Source organism: Taudactylus pleione, unplaced genomic scaffold (assembly GCF_031769625.1).
Source record: "Taudactylus pleione unplaced genomic scaffold, aTauple2 ptg000038l, whole genome shotgun sequence".
In the NCBI taxonomy this organism is placed as follows: domain Eukaryota; kingdom Metazoa; phylum Chordata; class Amphibia; order Anura; family Myobatrachidae; genus Taudactylus; species Taudactylus pleione.
In genome coordinates this window covers 5,084,502-5,103,522 of record NW_028284440.1, presented here as the reverse complement: position 1 = coordinate 5,103,522, position 19,021 = coordinate 5,084,502, and the positions used below count along the sequence as shown (strand labels likewise).

At 43.6% G+C, this 19,021-nt stretch overlaps 1 protein-coding gene across 1 annotated transcript in view; it reads left to right on the top strand.

Annotated features, from left to right (window-relative positions):
- ZFC3H1 (zinc finger C3H1-type containing) overlaps positions 1-19,021 on the top strand; it is a 134,451-nt gene that overhangs the window by 43,629 nt on the left and 71,801 nt on the right. The window contains exons 7-16 of the mRNA XM_088452529.1: positions 4,135-4,232; positions 4,831-5,034; positions 11,194-11,352; positions 11,689-11,826; positions 12,285-12,403; positions 12,488-12,628; positions 13,660-13,834; positions 14,109-14,240; positions 14,630-15,178; positions 17,004-17,113. Of these exons, the coding sequence (XP_088308655.1) occupies positions 4,135-4,232; positions 4,831-5,034; positions 11,194-11,352; positions 11,689-11,826; positions 12,285-12,403; positions 12,488-12,628; positions 13,660-13,834; positions 14,109-14,240; positions 14,630-15,178; positions 17,004-17,113 (1,825 nt within the window). The remainder of the gene's footprint in view (positions 1-4,134; positions 4,233-4,830; positions 5,035-11,193; positions 11,353-11,688; positions 11,827-12,284; positions 12,404-12,487; positions 12,629-13,659; positions 13,835-14,108; positions 14,241-14,629; positions 15,179-17,003; positions 17,114-19,021) is intronic.

The following is a 19,021-nucleotide window of genomic DNA, read 5'->3' as shown; positions in this document are numbered from 1 at the left end:
TAGCGGGAGCAGTGGGTATTTACGCTGGACAGAGTGACAGTGCTGCTGTGGCTGTCACTTAGAAGCGCCTCGAGTCTTTGCCAAAGTCATGGCGGTAATGGCAGCCCACCTGTGGATGCATGGGGTCTGCTTGTTGCCTTATCTGGACGACCTGTTAGCAGGGTCTCCAGAGGTCCTCCAGCTCCATCTGCAACTGACAATCTCTGTGTTGTAGAATCACGGCTAGTTAATAAACTGGAAGAAATCCACTCTGGGTCCCTCGCAGAGGATGCTCCATCTCAGGGCCCTGTTGGACTCTCAACAACAAAGGATCTTTGTGACAGAGGAAAAGATCTCTGCATTACAGGCAAGGGTACGCAGTTGCCTTCAGAGCCGCCGAGTGTCTATTCACTTAGCGATGAGGTTACTGGGCTCCATGATGTCACTGTTCGACATGGTGAAATATGCCCAGTTTCACTCCCAGACCTCTGCAGCAGTTGATCCTCTCCAGATGGAATGGGTTGCCCCATCGGATAAAGAGACAGACCATGGTGCTTTCTCCGGAGGCACGTCTGTCTCTGGCCTGGTGGTTGTAGACGTCTCACCTGAGCAGGGGACGTCCCTTTTGGGTGGCAAACTGGGTCCTTCTGATGACTGACGACAGTCTACGAGGCTGAGGAGCAGTTACTGGTCCACACTTGTTCCAGGGCAGGTGGACCCCGGCAGAATCTGCACTTCCAATAAACATCTTGGAGCTTCGCGCGGTAATCAAAGCTCTCCAGCAAGCAAGACATGTTCTCCGCGGAAAACCCGTGCAGGTACAATCTGACAACGCCACCACGGTGGCTTACATAAACCACCAAGAAGGAACCCGAAGTCGGGCGGCACTGACAGGTGTCCTGCATCCTGACTTGGGTGGAGGGCAATCTCCTTGCCATCTCGGCGGTGTTCGTCCCGGGAGTCCTCAACTGGGAAGCAGACTTTCTCAGTCTTCAAGACTTGCATCCAGGAGAATGGTCTCTTCACCAGGAGGTGTTTCAACTCCTGGTGGACAAGTTGGACCTTCCAGAGATAGACCTTATGGCCTCCCGACACAACAACAAGCTGCCTGTGTACGGGTCAAGAAGAAGAGACACGGAGACACTTCTGGTGGATGCTCTGTCGGTCCGGTGGACCTTCCGGTTTGCTTACCTCTTCCCTCCGTCCTTCCTCGAGTGATTCGAAAATTCAAGCAAGAAGGCGGTACACTCCTGTTGATAGCTCCGGCATGGCCCAGACGTCACTGGTACTCAGTTCTTCTGAGTCTCTCCGTAGACACTCCAATGCAGTTGCCTCTATGCCCGGACCTGTTGTCATATGGTCCTTGTCATTACCCAGACCTGAGTGGTCTGTCTTTGACTGCGTGGCTGTTGAGACAGTCCTCTTAAGGTCCAGGGGTTTTTCCAGCTCTGTTGTTAACACTATGCTCAGAGCTCGGAAGCCTGTGTCTGCAAGAATTTACCACCGAGTATGGCATACTTTCTTTGAATGGTGTTGCCCTAGAGGCTATGATCCTCAGGTGTTCAGGATATCCAAGGTGTTGGCTTTCCTACAGGTGGGCTTAGATCAGGGTCTTCGCCTTGCTTCTCTGAAGGTGCAGGTTTGAGTGTGGTGTCAGCGCAGGATTGCTACTCTTCCTGATGTCCGCACCTTTCTGCAGCAAGGTGTACTTCGTATTCGGCCTCCCTTTGTTCCACCAGTGGCTCCTTGGGATCTGGCTGTGGTTCTGAGGGCTCTCAAAGGACCACCATTTGAACCACTGGGCTCAGCTAAGACTGTATTTCTTCTGGCCATTGCTTCGGCCAGAAGGGTCTCTGAATTGGTAGCTCTCATGTTGGCCTCCCTTTCTAATTTTTTATAGAGAGTTTCCTCCCTAAGGTGGTATCTAGTTTCCACATTAACTAAGAAATCATAGTGCTGGCCTTTTTATTCTCCAGACCTCTTGGTTGGTGAGGCCACCTTGGATGTGGTACGGGCTCTAAGGATTTGTTGACCGTACTAATTCATTTAGGAAGTCTGACTCCTTGTTTTGTTCTCTGTGGCTTTAGGAAGAAGGGTTGGCCTGCCTCTAAGCAAACTTTGGCAGGATGGATATGCATGGCAATTTCTGAGGCTTATGTCCATGAAGGCCATCCTCTGTTAGGGCTCATTCCACTAGGTCTGTGGGTCCTTCGTGGGCAGCTCGATGTGGTGCCTCTGCTGTTCAGCTTTGCAAGGCTGCCACGTGGTCTTCTGTCCATACTTTCGTGAGGTATTATGCATTTGACACCTTCGCGCCTCAGGATGCTTCCTTCAGGCAGCGGATTCTCCTTTCAGCACAGGAGCGTCCCCACCCTTAAAGGATACTATACTGCTTTGGGACATCCCCAAGGTATCCTGTGGATACCCTATGGACCCTGAACTAGAAAATGAGATATGGTAAGAACTTACCCTTGTTATTTCTATTTCTACGAAGTCCATAGGGTTCCACAGGACTCCAGCCCTGTCGCACCTGTACTGCAGATGGGCTTTGCTCTGGTAACCGGTTTTTCTGTCTCCTTCTGGTGAGAATGTGATTCTTGTGTGTTCCAGAACTTTCTTCTTTCTTCTCCTCCGGCCTATGGCTTGGTATGTAACTGATTTGCCTTGGGGCGGGGTATAGGAGGGAGACCCAGTGCATCCTGGGAGGCTGAAAACTTTAACTCTGAGGTGCCCGATGACTGCAACTATTGCCTATACCTCAAGGTATCCTGTGGAACCCTATGGACTTCGTAGAAATAGAGATAACAAGGGTAAGTTCTTACCATATCTCATAATTTTGCTGTCTCTGGCTTCGACTAGGCGTGTTTCAGAGCTGGAGGCTTTATCCTGTCACTATCCCCATCTTCTTTTTCATGAGGACCGTGCTGAACTTCGTACACAACCTTTTTGCCGAAGGTGGTCTAACCCTTCCATATCAATCAGCCGATCGTTGTCCCTGCTCTGTTGGATTCGTCTGGGGCTTTGCTTTCCTTAGCTGTGAGGGCCCTCCGTATTAATGTGGCCCGTACAGCAGGTTTATGCATGTCTGATGCTCTTTTTGTACTATATGATGCTGCCCGTTGGGGTGGGGGTGGCCTGCGTCTAAATAGAGCTTAGCCAAATTAATCCTTCTGGCTATTCGGCAGGCTTACCTGGCCAATGTATCCATTTCAGCGCATTCTACGCTCTGTGGGTGGTACTTAGTTTGCGCGCAGAGGTGAATCTGCATCTCAGCTATGCCGTGCCACTACATGGACTTCTCTGCACACTTTTTTTGGTTCGGTTTTACCAGTTCGATTCCTTTGCGGCTTCTGATTCCAGTTTTGGCCGTAGGGTGCTACAAGATTATCAGCACTGTCCCATCCGTGAGGGAGGCTTTAGGACGTCCCCAGTTTCATGAGCTCCAGTGTCCCCTAGTGGACAATTACCGGTAAATCCATTTCTCCTATTTCCACAGGGGAGACTGGACACCCGTTCAGCGCTGCTTACCTGCTTCAAGGTTTTTCCGTTAGACTAGTTCTGCTTCAGTTCTGTTGCAGTTATGTCTTATTTGTTTGTGTGCTTGATTGCGTGGCCTGCAGTGTGGTGTTCATCCGGTGTGTGTTTTCCCATTCTGGGGAGTTCTCCTTCTCCTTATTTCTTCTGTCTGTTCTCAGTCTCCTCTCTGGCTCAGTTCCCTTAACTGCAGCTGATGGGGCATAGAGTGGAAGGAGCCAGTCACACTTTTAGATTATTTAAAGTGCCAGGCTCTACTTAACCACCGCCTATACCCCAGTGTCTTGAGCTCCAGTGTCCCCTGTGGAATCTGAAAAATGCATTTACTGTTAAGTACCAAAATCCTGTTTTTATGATTCATCTAATTATAGTTAGAGTACCTAATATTACTACATTGTCTTGGATGTTGCAGGTCTAGTAGCCAATGAGATAATTGGAAAATTGACATGAGCAGAAAGTGTATGGAGGAGAGACCTTTTTAATCATTACTCAAAATTTGACATTCAGTGCATCAGAGAACTTGTGTTTTCTATTAACTTTCTATTGTTTAAATTAGATAAATGACTCTTTTGTACCGTTACATTATATTTAAGTTTCAATGTATTATTTTTTAATGTTTAGGGGCATCGCCCACAAGATTGCCTTATCCCACTGGCACAACAGTAGGAAATGTCCCATCAGGTTTTTGTGTAGCTGATGAATTTCATTCGGAAGTATGGGTAAATATTTGAGCTAATCTGAAGTTTTATTAACTCTGTTTTGCTGAGTCTGTGCCTATTCTGTTACTATATACTATATTAAGGTGGCAAACCATCTGTTCAGCAGGGTGTCCTGTATGTTCAGGAACAGGAGAATGTGGGAGGTTTGGGTGAAAGCAAGTTTGCGGTAGTTTTTTAAAATACTTTGTCTGTAACGCCAGAATAAACTATACAGCTGTACAGGATCGTGTGTGTGTGTGTAGAATATGTATGTATATATGTATATATATATATATATATATATATATATATATATATATATATATATATATATATATATATAATATATATATATATATATATATAATTAGTGCAGATCAGTGAATTTTAAAGGCTTCACTGATATTAACTTTTGAAAAGGTGGGTTTGATAAAGGTTTGTAAGTGACCAAATGTGGATTTGTTGTAAATGACTGAGTAAAACTTCACTTGTGCTCTCTAGTGGCACACACTGGGGAATGATCGTAAAATGAGGGCTTAAAACAAATAAAAAATATGGGAAAGTTCTACTATATTAAGTTCATTCTGTTATGCAAACTGATGTTTTATTGTGTTTCCAGCCTCTTCGTTGCGAGGGCCATATAAATGATTCAGTGATTTCCAGAAATTCTCCTGAAGTGCCTCTCCCGCTTCCTCCTCTTCCACCCGAAGAGCCAGAGCAACCTCCTAAACCTCCTTTTGCAGATGAAGAGGAGGAAGAAGAAATGTTGCTACGTGAAGAACTTTTGAAGTCTTTGGCTAACAAAAGGACTCACAAACCAGAGGTAGTGTTCAGTAGATGAAGGGCTGCATGTGTAACGCATTTTCATATAAAGCATCCTTATAGTGACGATAAATAGTTGGTTTAGCAATTATGGTCCTGATTCAGAGATGGACGGATTTACACAGCTGCAAACAAGCGACTGTGCAAATCCGTCCATCTCACATACAAATGCAGAAGGAGCTGTCGGACACCACCCTGCTGTTTTTGCGATATGAGCACTGTGACAGACGTCGCAGGCTGGGTTCATAATCCTGACGATTGCGATGGATAGTCATTGCTCTTTAGGTCATGCTGCGGGAGCAGAAGCTTCCTGCAGCCTGGCTGGTGCTTGGTCACGCAAGATGCCTGGAATCTGCATCCACCGATGCAGACTCTTGCCTCAAAACTGAGGTGACAAGCTTCCGTTTCCAGGAAAGGCACTCAGGCACGCCCCCGCTCTGCTTCCCAAACGCAGCAGCATGTCAATCATGCTGCTGCTTGGTGGGTCTGAGAGTGAAATCGCACAAATTCTCCACATGTGCAGAACGGGTCCTACGTAGGCGCAGACCCTTCAACATCAGAGATGTGCGTTCATCCCTGAATCAGGCCTTATGTGTCTAGATATTCTAAACCGAAAGTAGAAGAGGTAAATATTTTGGTTATTCCCATTGCAAACCTTTTTATATTTCAACTGCCTGTGTGTGATTTGTGTTTTAGTATCCTACAGGGATACCATGGGGGAAACTGTGTGGTTGGAGTGATCTAGGCATCAAACAGTTAAGCTCTCAGCTCCCAGGATGCCTCAGGTCCTCCTCCACATATACCTCGCCCCCAGCCAAAGGCACTCAGTTTTTGAGTTTGGTGTGGCAGGATTCTGACGCACCTTTTATAACTGGGACTGCTCAGGCAGTCCCAAGCTTTTTATTTTATGATTTGTTCTTTTTTACGATTAGAGCAAGCAGTGCTGGGCGTCCTAAAGGACAACCTTTGCTGCTACTCCAACTACACCTGCTGGCGCCGCAACACCAGTAATCGGACTGGTGAATTCGGTGGGCACCAACTGAGCTTGGCTAGCGGCGATGCTGGGACCCGGGACTGCAGCCGTAAGCACGGGGACGCAGGTAAGGTAAGGTAGTTCCCTGCTCGCGGGGAACCACGTGGCAGTCCGTGCTTACGGCGGTTGGAGACCTGCCGGAGGCTGCTGTAGCGGGGCGACCGCTGTGTCTCCACTAGACCAGCGGGGCAAGGCAGTCTGGCGTCTGGAACGGTGGCAGCGGCCATGTATAAGGCTAACGCACCCAGGTGTTGTTACAGCATAGGGGAGAGAGGCTTTCCCCGGCAGCCCCTGCCCATACGCTGATTCAGCTGAGATTTCCCGCATCTGTGTTGCTCCTCCTACCCTCTTCTGTTTTGAGGCGAACAGCGACCACCATCATTGTTGTGCTGAAGATGCTGGTCTCAGGAGGTTTGGGCCTGGTCTCCCTGTATACCTCTCCCAGAGGCCAGGTTATACAGTGCTCAAAATCCTACCAAGCCTTGTGCTTTGAGTAGTTGTTTCAGGGGCCATTTTATATGCATTGTATGTGACTTGCTAGCTCTGCTGTGTTACTGCCTTTATTTTTCTGTACCGTCAGGTATAACTACCACTACTACAGCCGTGGCCAAAAGTTTTGAGAATGACACAAGTATTGGTTTTCACAAAGTTTGCTGCTTCAGTGTTTTTAGACCTTTTGTCAGATGTTACTATGGTATACTGAAGTAATATTACAAGCATTTCATAAGTGTCAAAGGCTTTTATTGACAATTACATTAAGTTTATGCAAAGAGTCAATATTTGCAGTGTTGACCCTTCTTTTTCAAGACCTGCAATTCACCCTGGCATGCTGTCAATCAACTTCTGGGACTGATGGCTGCCCATTTTTGCCTAATCAGTGCTTAGTTTGTCAGAATTTGGGTTTTTGTTTGTGTACCCGCCTCTTGAGGATTGACCACAAGTTCTCAATGGGATTAAGGTCTGGGGAGTTTCCTGGCCATGGTCCCAAAATGTTGATGTTTTGTTACCCAAGCCACTTGGAGCACCTTGCCATAAGGCAAAAGTGATAACTATCATGCTGGAAAAGGCATTGTTCGTCACCAAACTGTTCTTCGATGGTTGGCAGAAGTGGCTCTTAGAGTCTCTATGGGACAAATGATGTGGTAGTTCTGCATATGCCGATGTCACAATCCTCTAACATTGATTTTTATACACATTGTATAGACTTGCATGCATTATAATACACGGTATGCAATGAGAATTACCCACAGAAACATTGCATCAATTGCTGTTATACAAACACTCCATTAAAGAGATTATTAGCAAACTGGGTCTCACATTGACTAATGAAAAACACAGGGAATATTTATCGACTAGTTACTTTAGTCTGTAGTCCTACAATCATTGCAGACCCACGAAGGGGAGAGCGCAGTTCGCAACCGTTTTTTCATAAAGGTGTTTTTACTCTTATCTCCATTTTGTTCAAGTGGGATTGTTCTGTCTGTTCTGTGTTTTTTAGATCTAAAAGGCCTCAACAAGTTCTTTCCTCCTGAAAGATTCAAGATTAAGTTGTTTCAATCGGGATAGAGGCCATAGGGCAATTGGGTGTTTGTAATCACAGGATATTAAAGAAATACTTTACATTTTCTCACTTTCAGTGAGCTTGCTTCCAGTTTTGCGACCTACTGTTTGGGCTGTTATTAGTCCTATTGGCCTTGTTCAATATCTTGGCAAATATTGAGGCGCTAGGGGGTAATGATCTGTATCTTGAAGAAATGCTGGTGAAGGCAAAATGATGAGCATGTGACTCACATCTGCGGCTTATGATCTGAATTTGTAGAGTAGCATGACTTGTTTGTTAGCAGGCTCAAATAGTTCATGTTCCTGGATTAGTGGTTTGCCCTCTGCTGAGTGTATCTCCCAACTTTAAACCGTCTGCTTCAATGCCATCCCATATTGTGTGAGTGGGGACTAAAGAAAACTAGAAGGACCGTTCTATGCAGGGATTAACCATTTCCCCTGGGTTTGAGAGCAGAAGCGATCAGTGCTGTTGATTTCTACATGGGCCGGTAATGTAAGGGTGTAATAGGTTTGCAGTGCTGCCATTTGACTTGTCATAAAATTTTAATGTGGTCTATAGTTAAGTCCTACCAGCGCACCATTCTTTGGATAACTCTGCTTCTATTGAGGGTAGATTCTGCATATCCCAGAGTCTGATCTTCTACTGCTTAGTGATTGTGCTGAGCGACAAAATATATAATGTATAAAAAAAAAATGGGGTTCTACCTGACCATTTCTGGGTCCCATCATAATTTGCTTTAGAGCTCCACACGTGGCCTTTAGACCCTTCCCACATTTCACCACACATCCCTACATACCCCTGGAATGCCCTTCTGAGATCGGTTTTGTATATAAAGGCCAGACTGCAGACCCCATTGACAATAATGGGGACTGCAGTCTGCTTTGATAGTTCGCCTTCAGTAGGAGATTTCTGTAAAAGACTGTTCTTGCATAGCAGTCATACATAAAATTATGCAGAAACTGGAACATATAACAAAATAATTTTTGTTCAAAGGTAGGAAAAAAATGGAAGGAATTCTCTGCTTCTAGCTGTGCATTCTTCTATCCTTTCTTTTATTCTGTGGGACCTGGATGGGTGTGGCAGCGCTCATGCAGCAGGTCCTTAGAACTCCTCTACTAAATGATGTGTGGGTGGTGGGGAGCCAGGGACAGGAGTAGGTGGTGGGGAGCCGGGGACAGGAGGATTCAAGGGACGGTATTCAATTGTTATAGCGTGCCCGATCTCCCCAGGCACTATTCAATTGTTGTTTTTTTGTGCTGAGCGCGCCCAAAGTGGTTTAGTTTAGCTGCGTGAAAGAGCTACCACCGACCAAAGTGCTGGGCATGATCACGAAGAGTGATGTTTGGGTGCCCAAACATGTCACTTTTCACCCATTTCAGCTCCCCCTCCGGCTGCGAGCTGAAAGGGTGCGCCGCCAGCTGATCGCGCCCGACAGGAGAAACAATGGAATAGCTCCTGTCGGGCGCGTACAGGAGCACAACAATTGAATACCGCCCAAGGAGTCAGATCATAGGTGGAAGGGAGCTGGGCACAGGAGAAATAGGCAAAGATAGGAGAAGGGGCTGGGTGCCGGGTATTAGATGTGGATGGGAGTCACATAAAGGAGGTGGTGGAGTGTGACTGGGGACAGGAGAAGGGGATGGGTGCTGGCAAATATTAGAGGTGGAGAGGAGCCACAGACGGGAGGAGCAAGTGGGGATAGGAGAAGGAGGTAGCTGGGTACTGGGTATTAGAGGTGGAGGGGAAATGGGGATTAGAGGTAGAAAGCCGGGGACTGCTGGGGCCAGGCGCGCCGATGTACTCTCCTTGTTCATTTGCAGCAGACACCTGGCTGGCTATTCAATAACTGAAGCTGACACTGGTGACTGAGATGGGGAGGAGATACAGAGAGGCACTGTACTTCTGGATTTATTTGTCGGACATTGCCTCTAGCAATAGACAGACAGAGCCGTGCAGCCCATGCAGATAACAGTGGCTGACCCATGGTGCTAAAAATGGGTCTGGCCTTGTGGGAAATCTGTCACCCTGGCCTAACCTGCCCCTGCATTCTGCTCCTCCCTGTGAGTTGGTCTCAAATCAGCAGGCAGGGTGACAGCGGATTACATTTCTGACAGCTTTTGAAGCGGTATACAAGGCCACAGCGAACAGCATCTCCGGAATCGAGCATACATATTCACAAACAGTGTTCTTTCACCAGCATTTATACAAAATCTTTAACACTGCTGTTCTCATAGAGACACTATTCCTACTTCCAGTTTTCTTCCCCCTTCTTACCTCATCCACACCACAACCATGTTTTCTTCAAATTCTCCCTTTACTCAGTGCCTACCTAATCCTTTATTCTGCTCCCTGTTCCCACCTCTATCCTTCCCCCTAGTCTCCTCCACTTCTTTCTCCCCTTGTCTCCTTTCCTCTGTATTCCTCCCCTCTGCTTCCCTCCCCATCCCTCTCCTGTTCCTCCTTTCATTCTTTTCTCCCCCACAATGGTCCTATTACCCCATCGCTAAGCTCTGCACCCACCCTCCTCTCCCTATCATCTCACTACACTTTCATCTGCATCACACTAAACTCCCTCCCTTTCCTACAAATGCATGCCACCTCTCTTGCCTACTGATTACTTCCATCCACTCCTTCCTCCAAGATCTCACCTGTGCTGCTCCCTTCCTCTGGAACTCTCCCTCTCCCTTTCAGATTCTCCACCTCTCTACAAATCTTCAAACGAGCTCTCAAGACCCACTGCTTCAAAGCCTTTCAGCTCTCATTCTAACCTGCTGCTTACATGCTTCTTCCTCACTGTCTACCCTATCTGTGTCACTCCTGTCTGTATGCCCCTCCCCTTTAGAATGTAAGCTCTGAGCAGTACCCTCTTTCCTTATGTGCTTCTCCTTTCCTCACTCATACGATCAGCTACTCCAAACTCCCCACAAGGGCACCAAATACTTGGTGGCTGACGCCCTACTGCTTATTCTGGGTGTTATGATAGCTATTGCGGCAATGTTTATAAACTATGTTCTTAGCCTATATTTTGTACTGTAAGTTGCTGTTTTCGTGTGTGCTCATTTGTTTATGTACTTTGTGAGGCGCTGCGAGCCCTTTTGGCGCCATATAAATAAAGGATAATAATCTCGGCCGACTCGGGAGCCAGGGATTGGCCACAGCAGAGCGCATCCCCGTGGACCAACCCCTTCTAAAATAGTGAGTCCCCGAATCCAATACTGGGTAAAATACACGCTATAGTGTGTATTTGCGATCGCTGCTGCTGAAGGAATAAAAGGGATTTTTGTACTAAGTTAAAAGTTTTAGGGAACATGGACCAACCCACCCATGAAAGCATGTGTTTTTTTTTTTCCCCCCCCCCTCTCATCATTGCCTTCTGGCTGCTCTGAATTTAAATAGTGAGCAGCCATGTTATATTACTGAGCTGTAATATAACATATAAGAAGTGTTTACTTTCCTAATGAAGCATAATTGGCAATATTTACCTGATTTATTTATTTATTTTTTTCTTTAAGTTTTATCTTTTATTAGTTTGTCACCAATTTTACACTTTTTTTTTTATTTAATAGGAACCTACTAGTAACAGCCAATCTCCATCGCCACCTCTTATCACGAATATTATGCCAGTACCAAGGATCAACCTAACATCCAGTGTTAACTCTTCATCACATCGCAAGACCACCACTCAGATAGTAAGAGTTCTGAGACCTATCAGACGTGTGATAAAGGTATGTTAAGTACAGAGCACACACAAGTGGTTATAGTCAGTCAATTAGCTGGAAAGTGACACCAACTAAGTCCCAAACACACGGGTAAATCACTACTTCAATCGAAACACAATTCTTAACTATGTCTGAATAATCAAATGGGATAAGCCTCTTCGCCCAGAGTGTTGGCAGTGCACCACTGTAACATTACACGTTACATCTCCCATCTTGCACCAATACTCTCTTTATATAGTGATCCTTTCTCCTACATACTTTTGGTAATTGCTTGATGTGCATTATTTACTATTTGTTGGTCTGTATATTTAATGATTAAGTTTTGTTTTTATGTCACTTCAGCTCCCAAAGCATAAGTCAGTAGTTGTAACCCTGAATGCATCGGATGACAGTGAATCTGATGGAGAGGCAGCTAGTCCAGCCCTTGGGGTATTTGGAGGACTGGAATCTATGATCAGAGAGGCCAGAAGAACAGCAGAAGTGAGATCATCTTCTGTATATTTTGTGCATAGTGAATGTAACACAAAGATGGAGTACTATGGTCATTAAGTTTCTATACATATTATAGAAGGACAGGAAAAAACATTTCTGACTATCAGCAAGCCGCTTAGGTAGCCAAAATGTGTATTGGGAGGGGGTGAACTAGTTCCCCATTCAAAATATTAGTTTAATAAGGATTTTATTTTTTTAAATTCCTTCTTTGTTACCAATTTCAAGCTTTGAACTTCATAGGTATAGTTAGATATTTCATTCACTAATATATTGTATAATTCCATATCATCACAGATAACCTCTTTTCTTCAAACACCTGCCTTGAAAGTTGTAGCTTTTATAGTTTGACACTTGTGTAACTATATGATCTTACTGAAAATGATTTGAATTCTTGTACTATCTCGGCCATGTGCTTTGGAATTTACACTGTACCACTGTTGGTCAAGGCATCCAAACCAAAAGCACCTAGTAAGTCTGAAAAAGAAAATGACCCAATGAGGACTCCCGAAGCATTACCAGATGACAAGAAAATGGAATACCGTCTCTTGAAGGAAGAGATTGCCAGGTAACCCCCAATCGTTTCCCATTTAGTTGCTAGTAGCGGTCTAATTTACTATTTATTTATTACTGTTATTGCTGCCCTGAACAGTCGAGAAAAACAAATGCTCCTCAAACCAGACCAGTCAAGAGCAAGCTCATCACCAGCAAATTCTGATCTAGAAGTTGACGGAACAAGATCTGTAAGAGATCCAAACATGATAGAAGCTGAGTCAAGGCACATGAAACAAAAGTAAGTTAATAGCACAAAAACAATCAGAAACTTTTTGGGTGAGAGGTTGGGAAAGCTGGCAGTTTTGCCAAGTTCTAAGAAAATGTGAATACCAGTTAATTATAGAGACCTTTTTAAAGTGCATTAGCTCAATTCTGGATGGGTATAAACAGGCAATTAACCCCCCCTTCCCCCTTAGATGGTGCATAATAGAGCGCCAGCTTTTCCCTGTTTTCTTTTGAGTAACTAATAGCTGTCTCAACATAACGTCTGATACAATGATGGGGAAACCGTGGCCTGCCATGGAGAATTTTGAAGAAAAGAAATTATCTGGGAGTAGCATCCACTGTTTTATCCTCCAATACTCCATAGCAGCTCTTACAATGGGAGGTACCTAATCAAAACAGAGGATGGATGTTGATTAATACAGTGGTTCCCAATCTTTCTTAAATAAGGGCGCCCTAGAGTATCAGAATTTTTTTTTATCACGTCACCACTAGGCCATAAATTTCTGATTTGAGATTCAATAAAAAATATTAAAGTAAGTAAATTTGTGCCTACCAGTCATCCTTAGGGTCAGTTATGTGGTGTAAGACTAGGCTTCTGTTTGTCCACATATTTCGTGATTGGCAGCCACCAGCATTGATTTTTTTTACTCTGACATTAATTTAATTTGGTTCTGCTTCACCAACGCATGGCACCCCTGAAAGTGCCCTGAAGTTTTGAACCACTGATCAAATACTAAGCCACATATGATGCAAAATTGAACATTTATACAACAGGCTCTGCGGAGAACATGTCTTCCAAGGGTAGAGTCCATAGAAGATAAAATAAGCCAACTCATAATGACTATAGTGAAATGTATGAATAAACTATTCAGCCCTGCAAAACCCTCTGATTAAGCCCCTCATAGGATCTATGCTTTTACACACAAACATTTCACACTGCTTTAATAGTTTTAACCCTTTCTCTGCAGCTAGTAAGCTATTAAACATGTAATTGTCTTCCGAAAGAGAATCTAAAAATCAATTTTTTTTTATGTATTTAAACAGCATGCTCCTTTTAAAGGATGAGTCTCTCCTAAAAAATCTTTTGCAACAAGAGGAAAAGAAGAGAGAATCTATCAAAACCGCAGAGTTAAAGATCACCAGACTTACTGAGCAGCTACATGCAACTGAGAAGTTCCTGAATGCAAATCAGATGTTCCTGGAGAGGCTGCAAGAACAGGTGTGAATTTTTTAATTCGAAACACATTTTGTTTAGCTCCAAACACAAAACACTTGGCTTATCTGTAATGCTTTAACGTTCTTTGACCATGCTTGTGGTATTACTCGAATGTGCTAATGTCTGACTTATAAACTCCTCCTCTCTAAAGTTGGTGCGTTAATTATACTTAGGGTTATATTTTCAATCGTACGTCATAACATTTTGCGTGTTTGCTTTTGTTACCTTTTTTGAAATTTTGGAACATCTTGTGCCTAAACAATTTTTTTCTTTTTAGATTGTTAAAGTACAGCACAGAGTTAAAGTAAAAAAAAGCCTTGCTCTAAAATATGGAGAAGAAATTGCACGGGCAAAAGCACTGGCTAGTCAGGAGCTGGGGAAGCGAAAACTGGAGCCTAGCAGTATTGTTGTATGTTGAAACAGTATTTATTCATTCTTTGGTACATAATTTTGAGATGACTATTAAAATGAGTGAGACTGAACAAAAGTGTGAACCCTACATAAAAAGGCTCATTCTACAGTACAGTCTACAAGTTGTAACGCTGCTCTAGGACCCATTGCATATTTTTTTCACAAAAAGCACATGTCCTTTGTGATTTATGGCTCTAGACATTATTTAAAATTAATATAGTTTCGTTTTTTGGGTGTTTGTGGTTTAATTTTCCCACCCTGTTACACTTTTTTGTTTTTATTCAACAAATCTTGGTTATATATTCATAAACCAGTAACACTGTGTATATATTTTTTCTGAACTATAATTAAATGTACATCAGGATAAAAATTTATATTTATTTTTAGGCAAATAAAATATTTAAACCGGATACTGGCCTGGTGGGCAGCCCCAAAAGGCAATCTGCGGAAGCTATTGCGCTGGAGAAAAAACGACTGCAGGAACTGGAACAGGAATACGCTCTTAAAATTCAAAAACTTAAAGAAATGCAAGCGAAAAAAGAGCAGGCTGTACACCCTCCCATTGTGGTAGAAGAGCAGCCAGAATTTGTACTCCCACAGCCTTCTCTTCATGACCTCTCTCAGGACAAAATAACCATAGACACGGAGGAAAATGAGCTTGAAGATGAAGTTTTGGCAATATCTGTTAAAGAACGGAGGAGGTCATTCCGGGACTCAAACTCTCTTACTAAACCTAACCTAAAGCACGCAGAACTTACTCCTTCTAAAGAGAGTTCTAGCATGCCTTCCAAGGTGGCAGAAGAGGGAGCAGAACTTTTTTTGGGATTAAATATTGATGAGTTTAGGAGACTGGATTCCAGCACTCGTAATTTAACAGAGCTACTTTCAAAGGGTGATGCACTACTAGTGTCTCAGGACAAACTCTCGTCAGGGAAGGTGATTATTTTTGAAACAGCGCTATGCTTCATTTTAAACTGTCCTAGTCGCTTTTCATATTATAGTAAATCTCACACTAAATATGTTGCATAGAACTATGGTCACACATAGGACTCTTTTCTATTAGGTGAGATGTTCTCATGGTGAACTCGCTCTGCGAATTCCATTGCAATCCAACTCTTTCCATTTTCAGAGGAAATTCATGTTTTTTAGTGCGTAGCCCCCTGAGTAGGTGAGAAGGTAGGAAAACTTTATTTTAAGGTAAAAATATGGGAACACAGTGAATAACCTTTGTGGCTTTTCTCCCAATGAATAATCATGTACTTGGTGGGGTTTAAATAGCATAATTTGGTCAATAAAGACTTGTCAGTTTTCAGGTAAATTTCTTTAAAAAGCTCAGTAATGGGTTAAATGATGTGGGACAGGTATGTGGAGGTGTGTAAATGATGTGGAACAGGGATATGGAGGTATAAATTATGTGGGACAGGCATATGGAAGTGTAAATGATGTATTACAGGTATGTGGATGTGTAAATTATGTGGGACAGGTATATGGAAATGTATTGATGAGAGAGGGGTTTTTGAACTTGCAGATTAGAGGTGTGTTTATTCCAACTTTCTACTTACAAGACCTTTCACTGTACCCCAAAATGCTAGAAAGACTTTAGTTTGTGGAAAAATAACAAGCATTTTTTTTTTTTAATTAATAAGAAGTGCAAAAATAAACATTTGACACCTTTTAAAAACCTCTAGTACTTTCCTTATGGTCAGTAATAGCCTCTTATATGGTCCTGCTATCTGTTTTCACTTTTTAGGGTCCAGGGTGGTCTTTCCCACTTCTATGCTCTTCACCGTGGTCTCATTTGGTAGAAAAGTTGCGCAACCTCGCTGCAGCTACTGCAAATTGGTATTTCTAATTGGAGCTATCATTTCTCGGGTGCGCACATTCATGCAATGTCTGCGAGTTTCATGAACAAAAAACTTGCACTTGCAAACTCTGACCTAATTGGACTAAGCCCATAATGTTGGGCTTTTGATATGATTGTCAGTTTGTTTTAGAGTGCATTAATTCCTGGCCTTGTTGTTTGTAATTGGAACTGGGTTATTTAGCACATATATGGCATATCCTAGTTTAGGGATAAAACACGGGTCATCAGGTGATAAACTATTAAACAATACAGAAACTAACTTTTAAAAGTACTTAGCTACCTGCCTGTGATTAGAGTCAACACAAATGTTTCCTTGTTGATCAGTAGTAACCCTCTCCTAGGAATGCTTCATTTTCAGATTTCCATTTAAGAACTTATTGAATTCTATGAGCATTTACAAACATTTGGCAGAATTTTAGGGTTTTGGCCAACCGATTTTAAATTAATTTTTTGTTGTGTTTGTGTGTGCATTTCCCATGCATTTCAGTGGTCCATCTGCACCCTTTGTAAATGGAGTACCTATTCAAATGAATGGAGGAATAAAACAAATTATTTTGCTCACCCAAAATTGCCTGAATTTAAAAGCTATTTTAAAAGACTTTGTTTGGGCTCAATTTAATAATTTTTAAATTTCTGAACAAATTTAATCTCTGACTTGATTAGGGTATTTGGCATACATTATCTTAAATACATCTTGGTGTTGCAGTACTACTTACCGTTTGTTATTCCTTTCATAAGTGTTTACAGTGCTTATTTTGCATGTGTACACTTTTTACATTAGGACTCCAAAGTGGTGTTAATGAGCTTCACAGTACGTTTTTGTTATAATTTTTAGTAGTTGTTGAGGAATTATTTTGATATTTCAGTAATGACAGTTGATTCTGTTTTTTTTTCCAGGAAATACCAGTGGAGGTGGATTTATTTACAACACAGACAAAACAGATTGATGCAAAACCATTGCCTTTTGGTCACTATCGCAGTCCACTTCTTGCTTTTAAATCTTACAGGTAAGAAAAATAATACTGTGTATATATGGGATAATCCAGTCCCTAATGTCCTTGTGCATTTTTTTATAGGGCATGTACTCTATGGTGGCTTCCTAAAAAAAAAAAAAAAAAAAAGTCCATAATATTTCACAGGCATTTATTCTTTTTATTTCATTCAATGGAGGGGAGGGCACTGGGACTGTTGGTATAGGTGGAGCTGCAAGACCCTGGACACCGCAGCCCCTTTTAACTTATTGTTTTTCCTCCCTTCTGGGCTGTCAGCTGTAAGCGCTACACGCTGCCGCTTCATCACCCCCCTCTAGTGGTTGGCACGCTGACAACAGAGTCAGTGCCATCGGCCGCCTCCTCAGCACAAGGGAGGGCCGCGGCTGGAAGAAAGGGCAGGTAAGCGGCTCCTTACACTTTGGGGGGGTCTTACTAGCAGCTGATGCTGCCGGCGGGATGGGCAGCCGGCGGTGGTACCTAGCAGGAGTGCACAGGTCTTTCTGTGCTACCACTAGACCACCAGGGATACAGCTGCAACAGGGGTGCCATTATTAGGTGGTAGGTCCCTGGGGTAGGCCAGAAGGAGGTGGAGCCTTACCCTGTTCTCTCCACCCCCACCCTTTGGTTCCTGTACTGGGCTCCCCGCCAATGGCTCCTCTCTCCTCCCACTCCCAGACGCTGAGCATCCAAATTACCTCACAGCACTGCCTGCACAAAGAGAGGACCTCCTGCTTCCCCTATACCTCAATCTGGAGTTCAAGACAGTGGGGTATAGACGGTGGTAGAGTAGAGCCTGGCACTGTAAATAATTTAGAAGTGTGACTGGCTCCTCCCCCTCTATGCCCCATCAGCCCCAGTTTTTAGAATGTGCCCGAGAGAGCTGGTCGCACATCAGGCTGTCTCCAGCCTTTCTCATATAATTTTTTATTTAATAAGACGCCCATAATGCATACTTCACCATTCTAAATAGTTATGTAAATATACTTAAACTAGTAGACCGTTTTTGGGGTATAACTATAGTCTACCACGGCTATGCAAATACACGTCTCTAATGGAACAGGCTCAGGTATAGAGTCCTGTTTTATGACCTTCTTGTCTCCACTGACATTTGGTTAGTTTCCACAGTATTTTCTACTGCACATGTCCAGACTGAAGTACGTGCTGTAGGGCATTGGTCTTAGCCCACTGAAGCTACTCTCTATTCCTAATGTGGCGGGTTGCTGTGCGCTGGAACAGGTCAGTGACATTCTACATTTCGGCCAGAGGGCTTCTGGTCGCTCACAGGTGAGAGCTTACCCACTAATGCCTCGGTAGAGGCTCCTATTTCATGTAACCTGACATACATAGAGTTCTTCTCCCTTACTGCCTCCTAGCAGCCATCTGCTCTTTTAATCAGTTGGCTCTACACTTTAGAATTTTCCTGGAGTGTGGGTGCATCGTTACAACATTGAGATTAGTGACCCAATTCTGCTAGAATCTGTTGGCGTTATGGACCAAAGCACATCTCTGGGCTACTGCACATCTTTACATAGAAGTGTGACAGTCACTATGTTCCACTCAGGGGGCCTGGTGGGTTTCCTGTTCAGTAACTGTTAATATTTTTATCATACTGACAGGTACCTAACGGGTATCTTCCTGGTTGTTTTCATACTATGTTCAGGCCAGCAGTTGCTACTACCTAGACATCTTCCAACATGATGGAAGTGCATGTTTTCTTTTTAGCGGCAGGGTTTCAGTTGCTGGTTTATTCCTGTTCTCAGAATGGGTTGTACTGCGGTCTGACCCTCTGAAAGGTATTGTAATCTCAATCCTCTCGAAGCCGCCTCGGCCTCATGCCCAGGGTGATCTCCACTCGTTGGAGATTTCTATGGTCTCATCCTTCTGCTGGTTAACAACTTTGTAGTAGTTGGACTTCCAGAATGG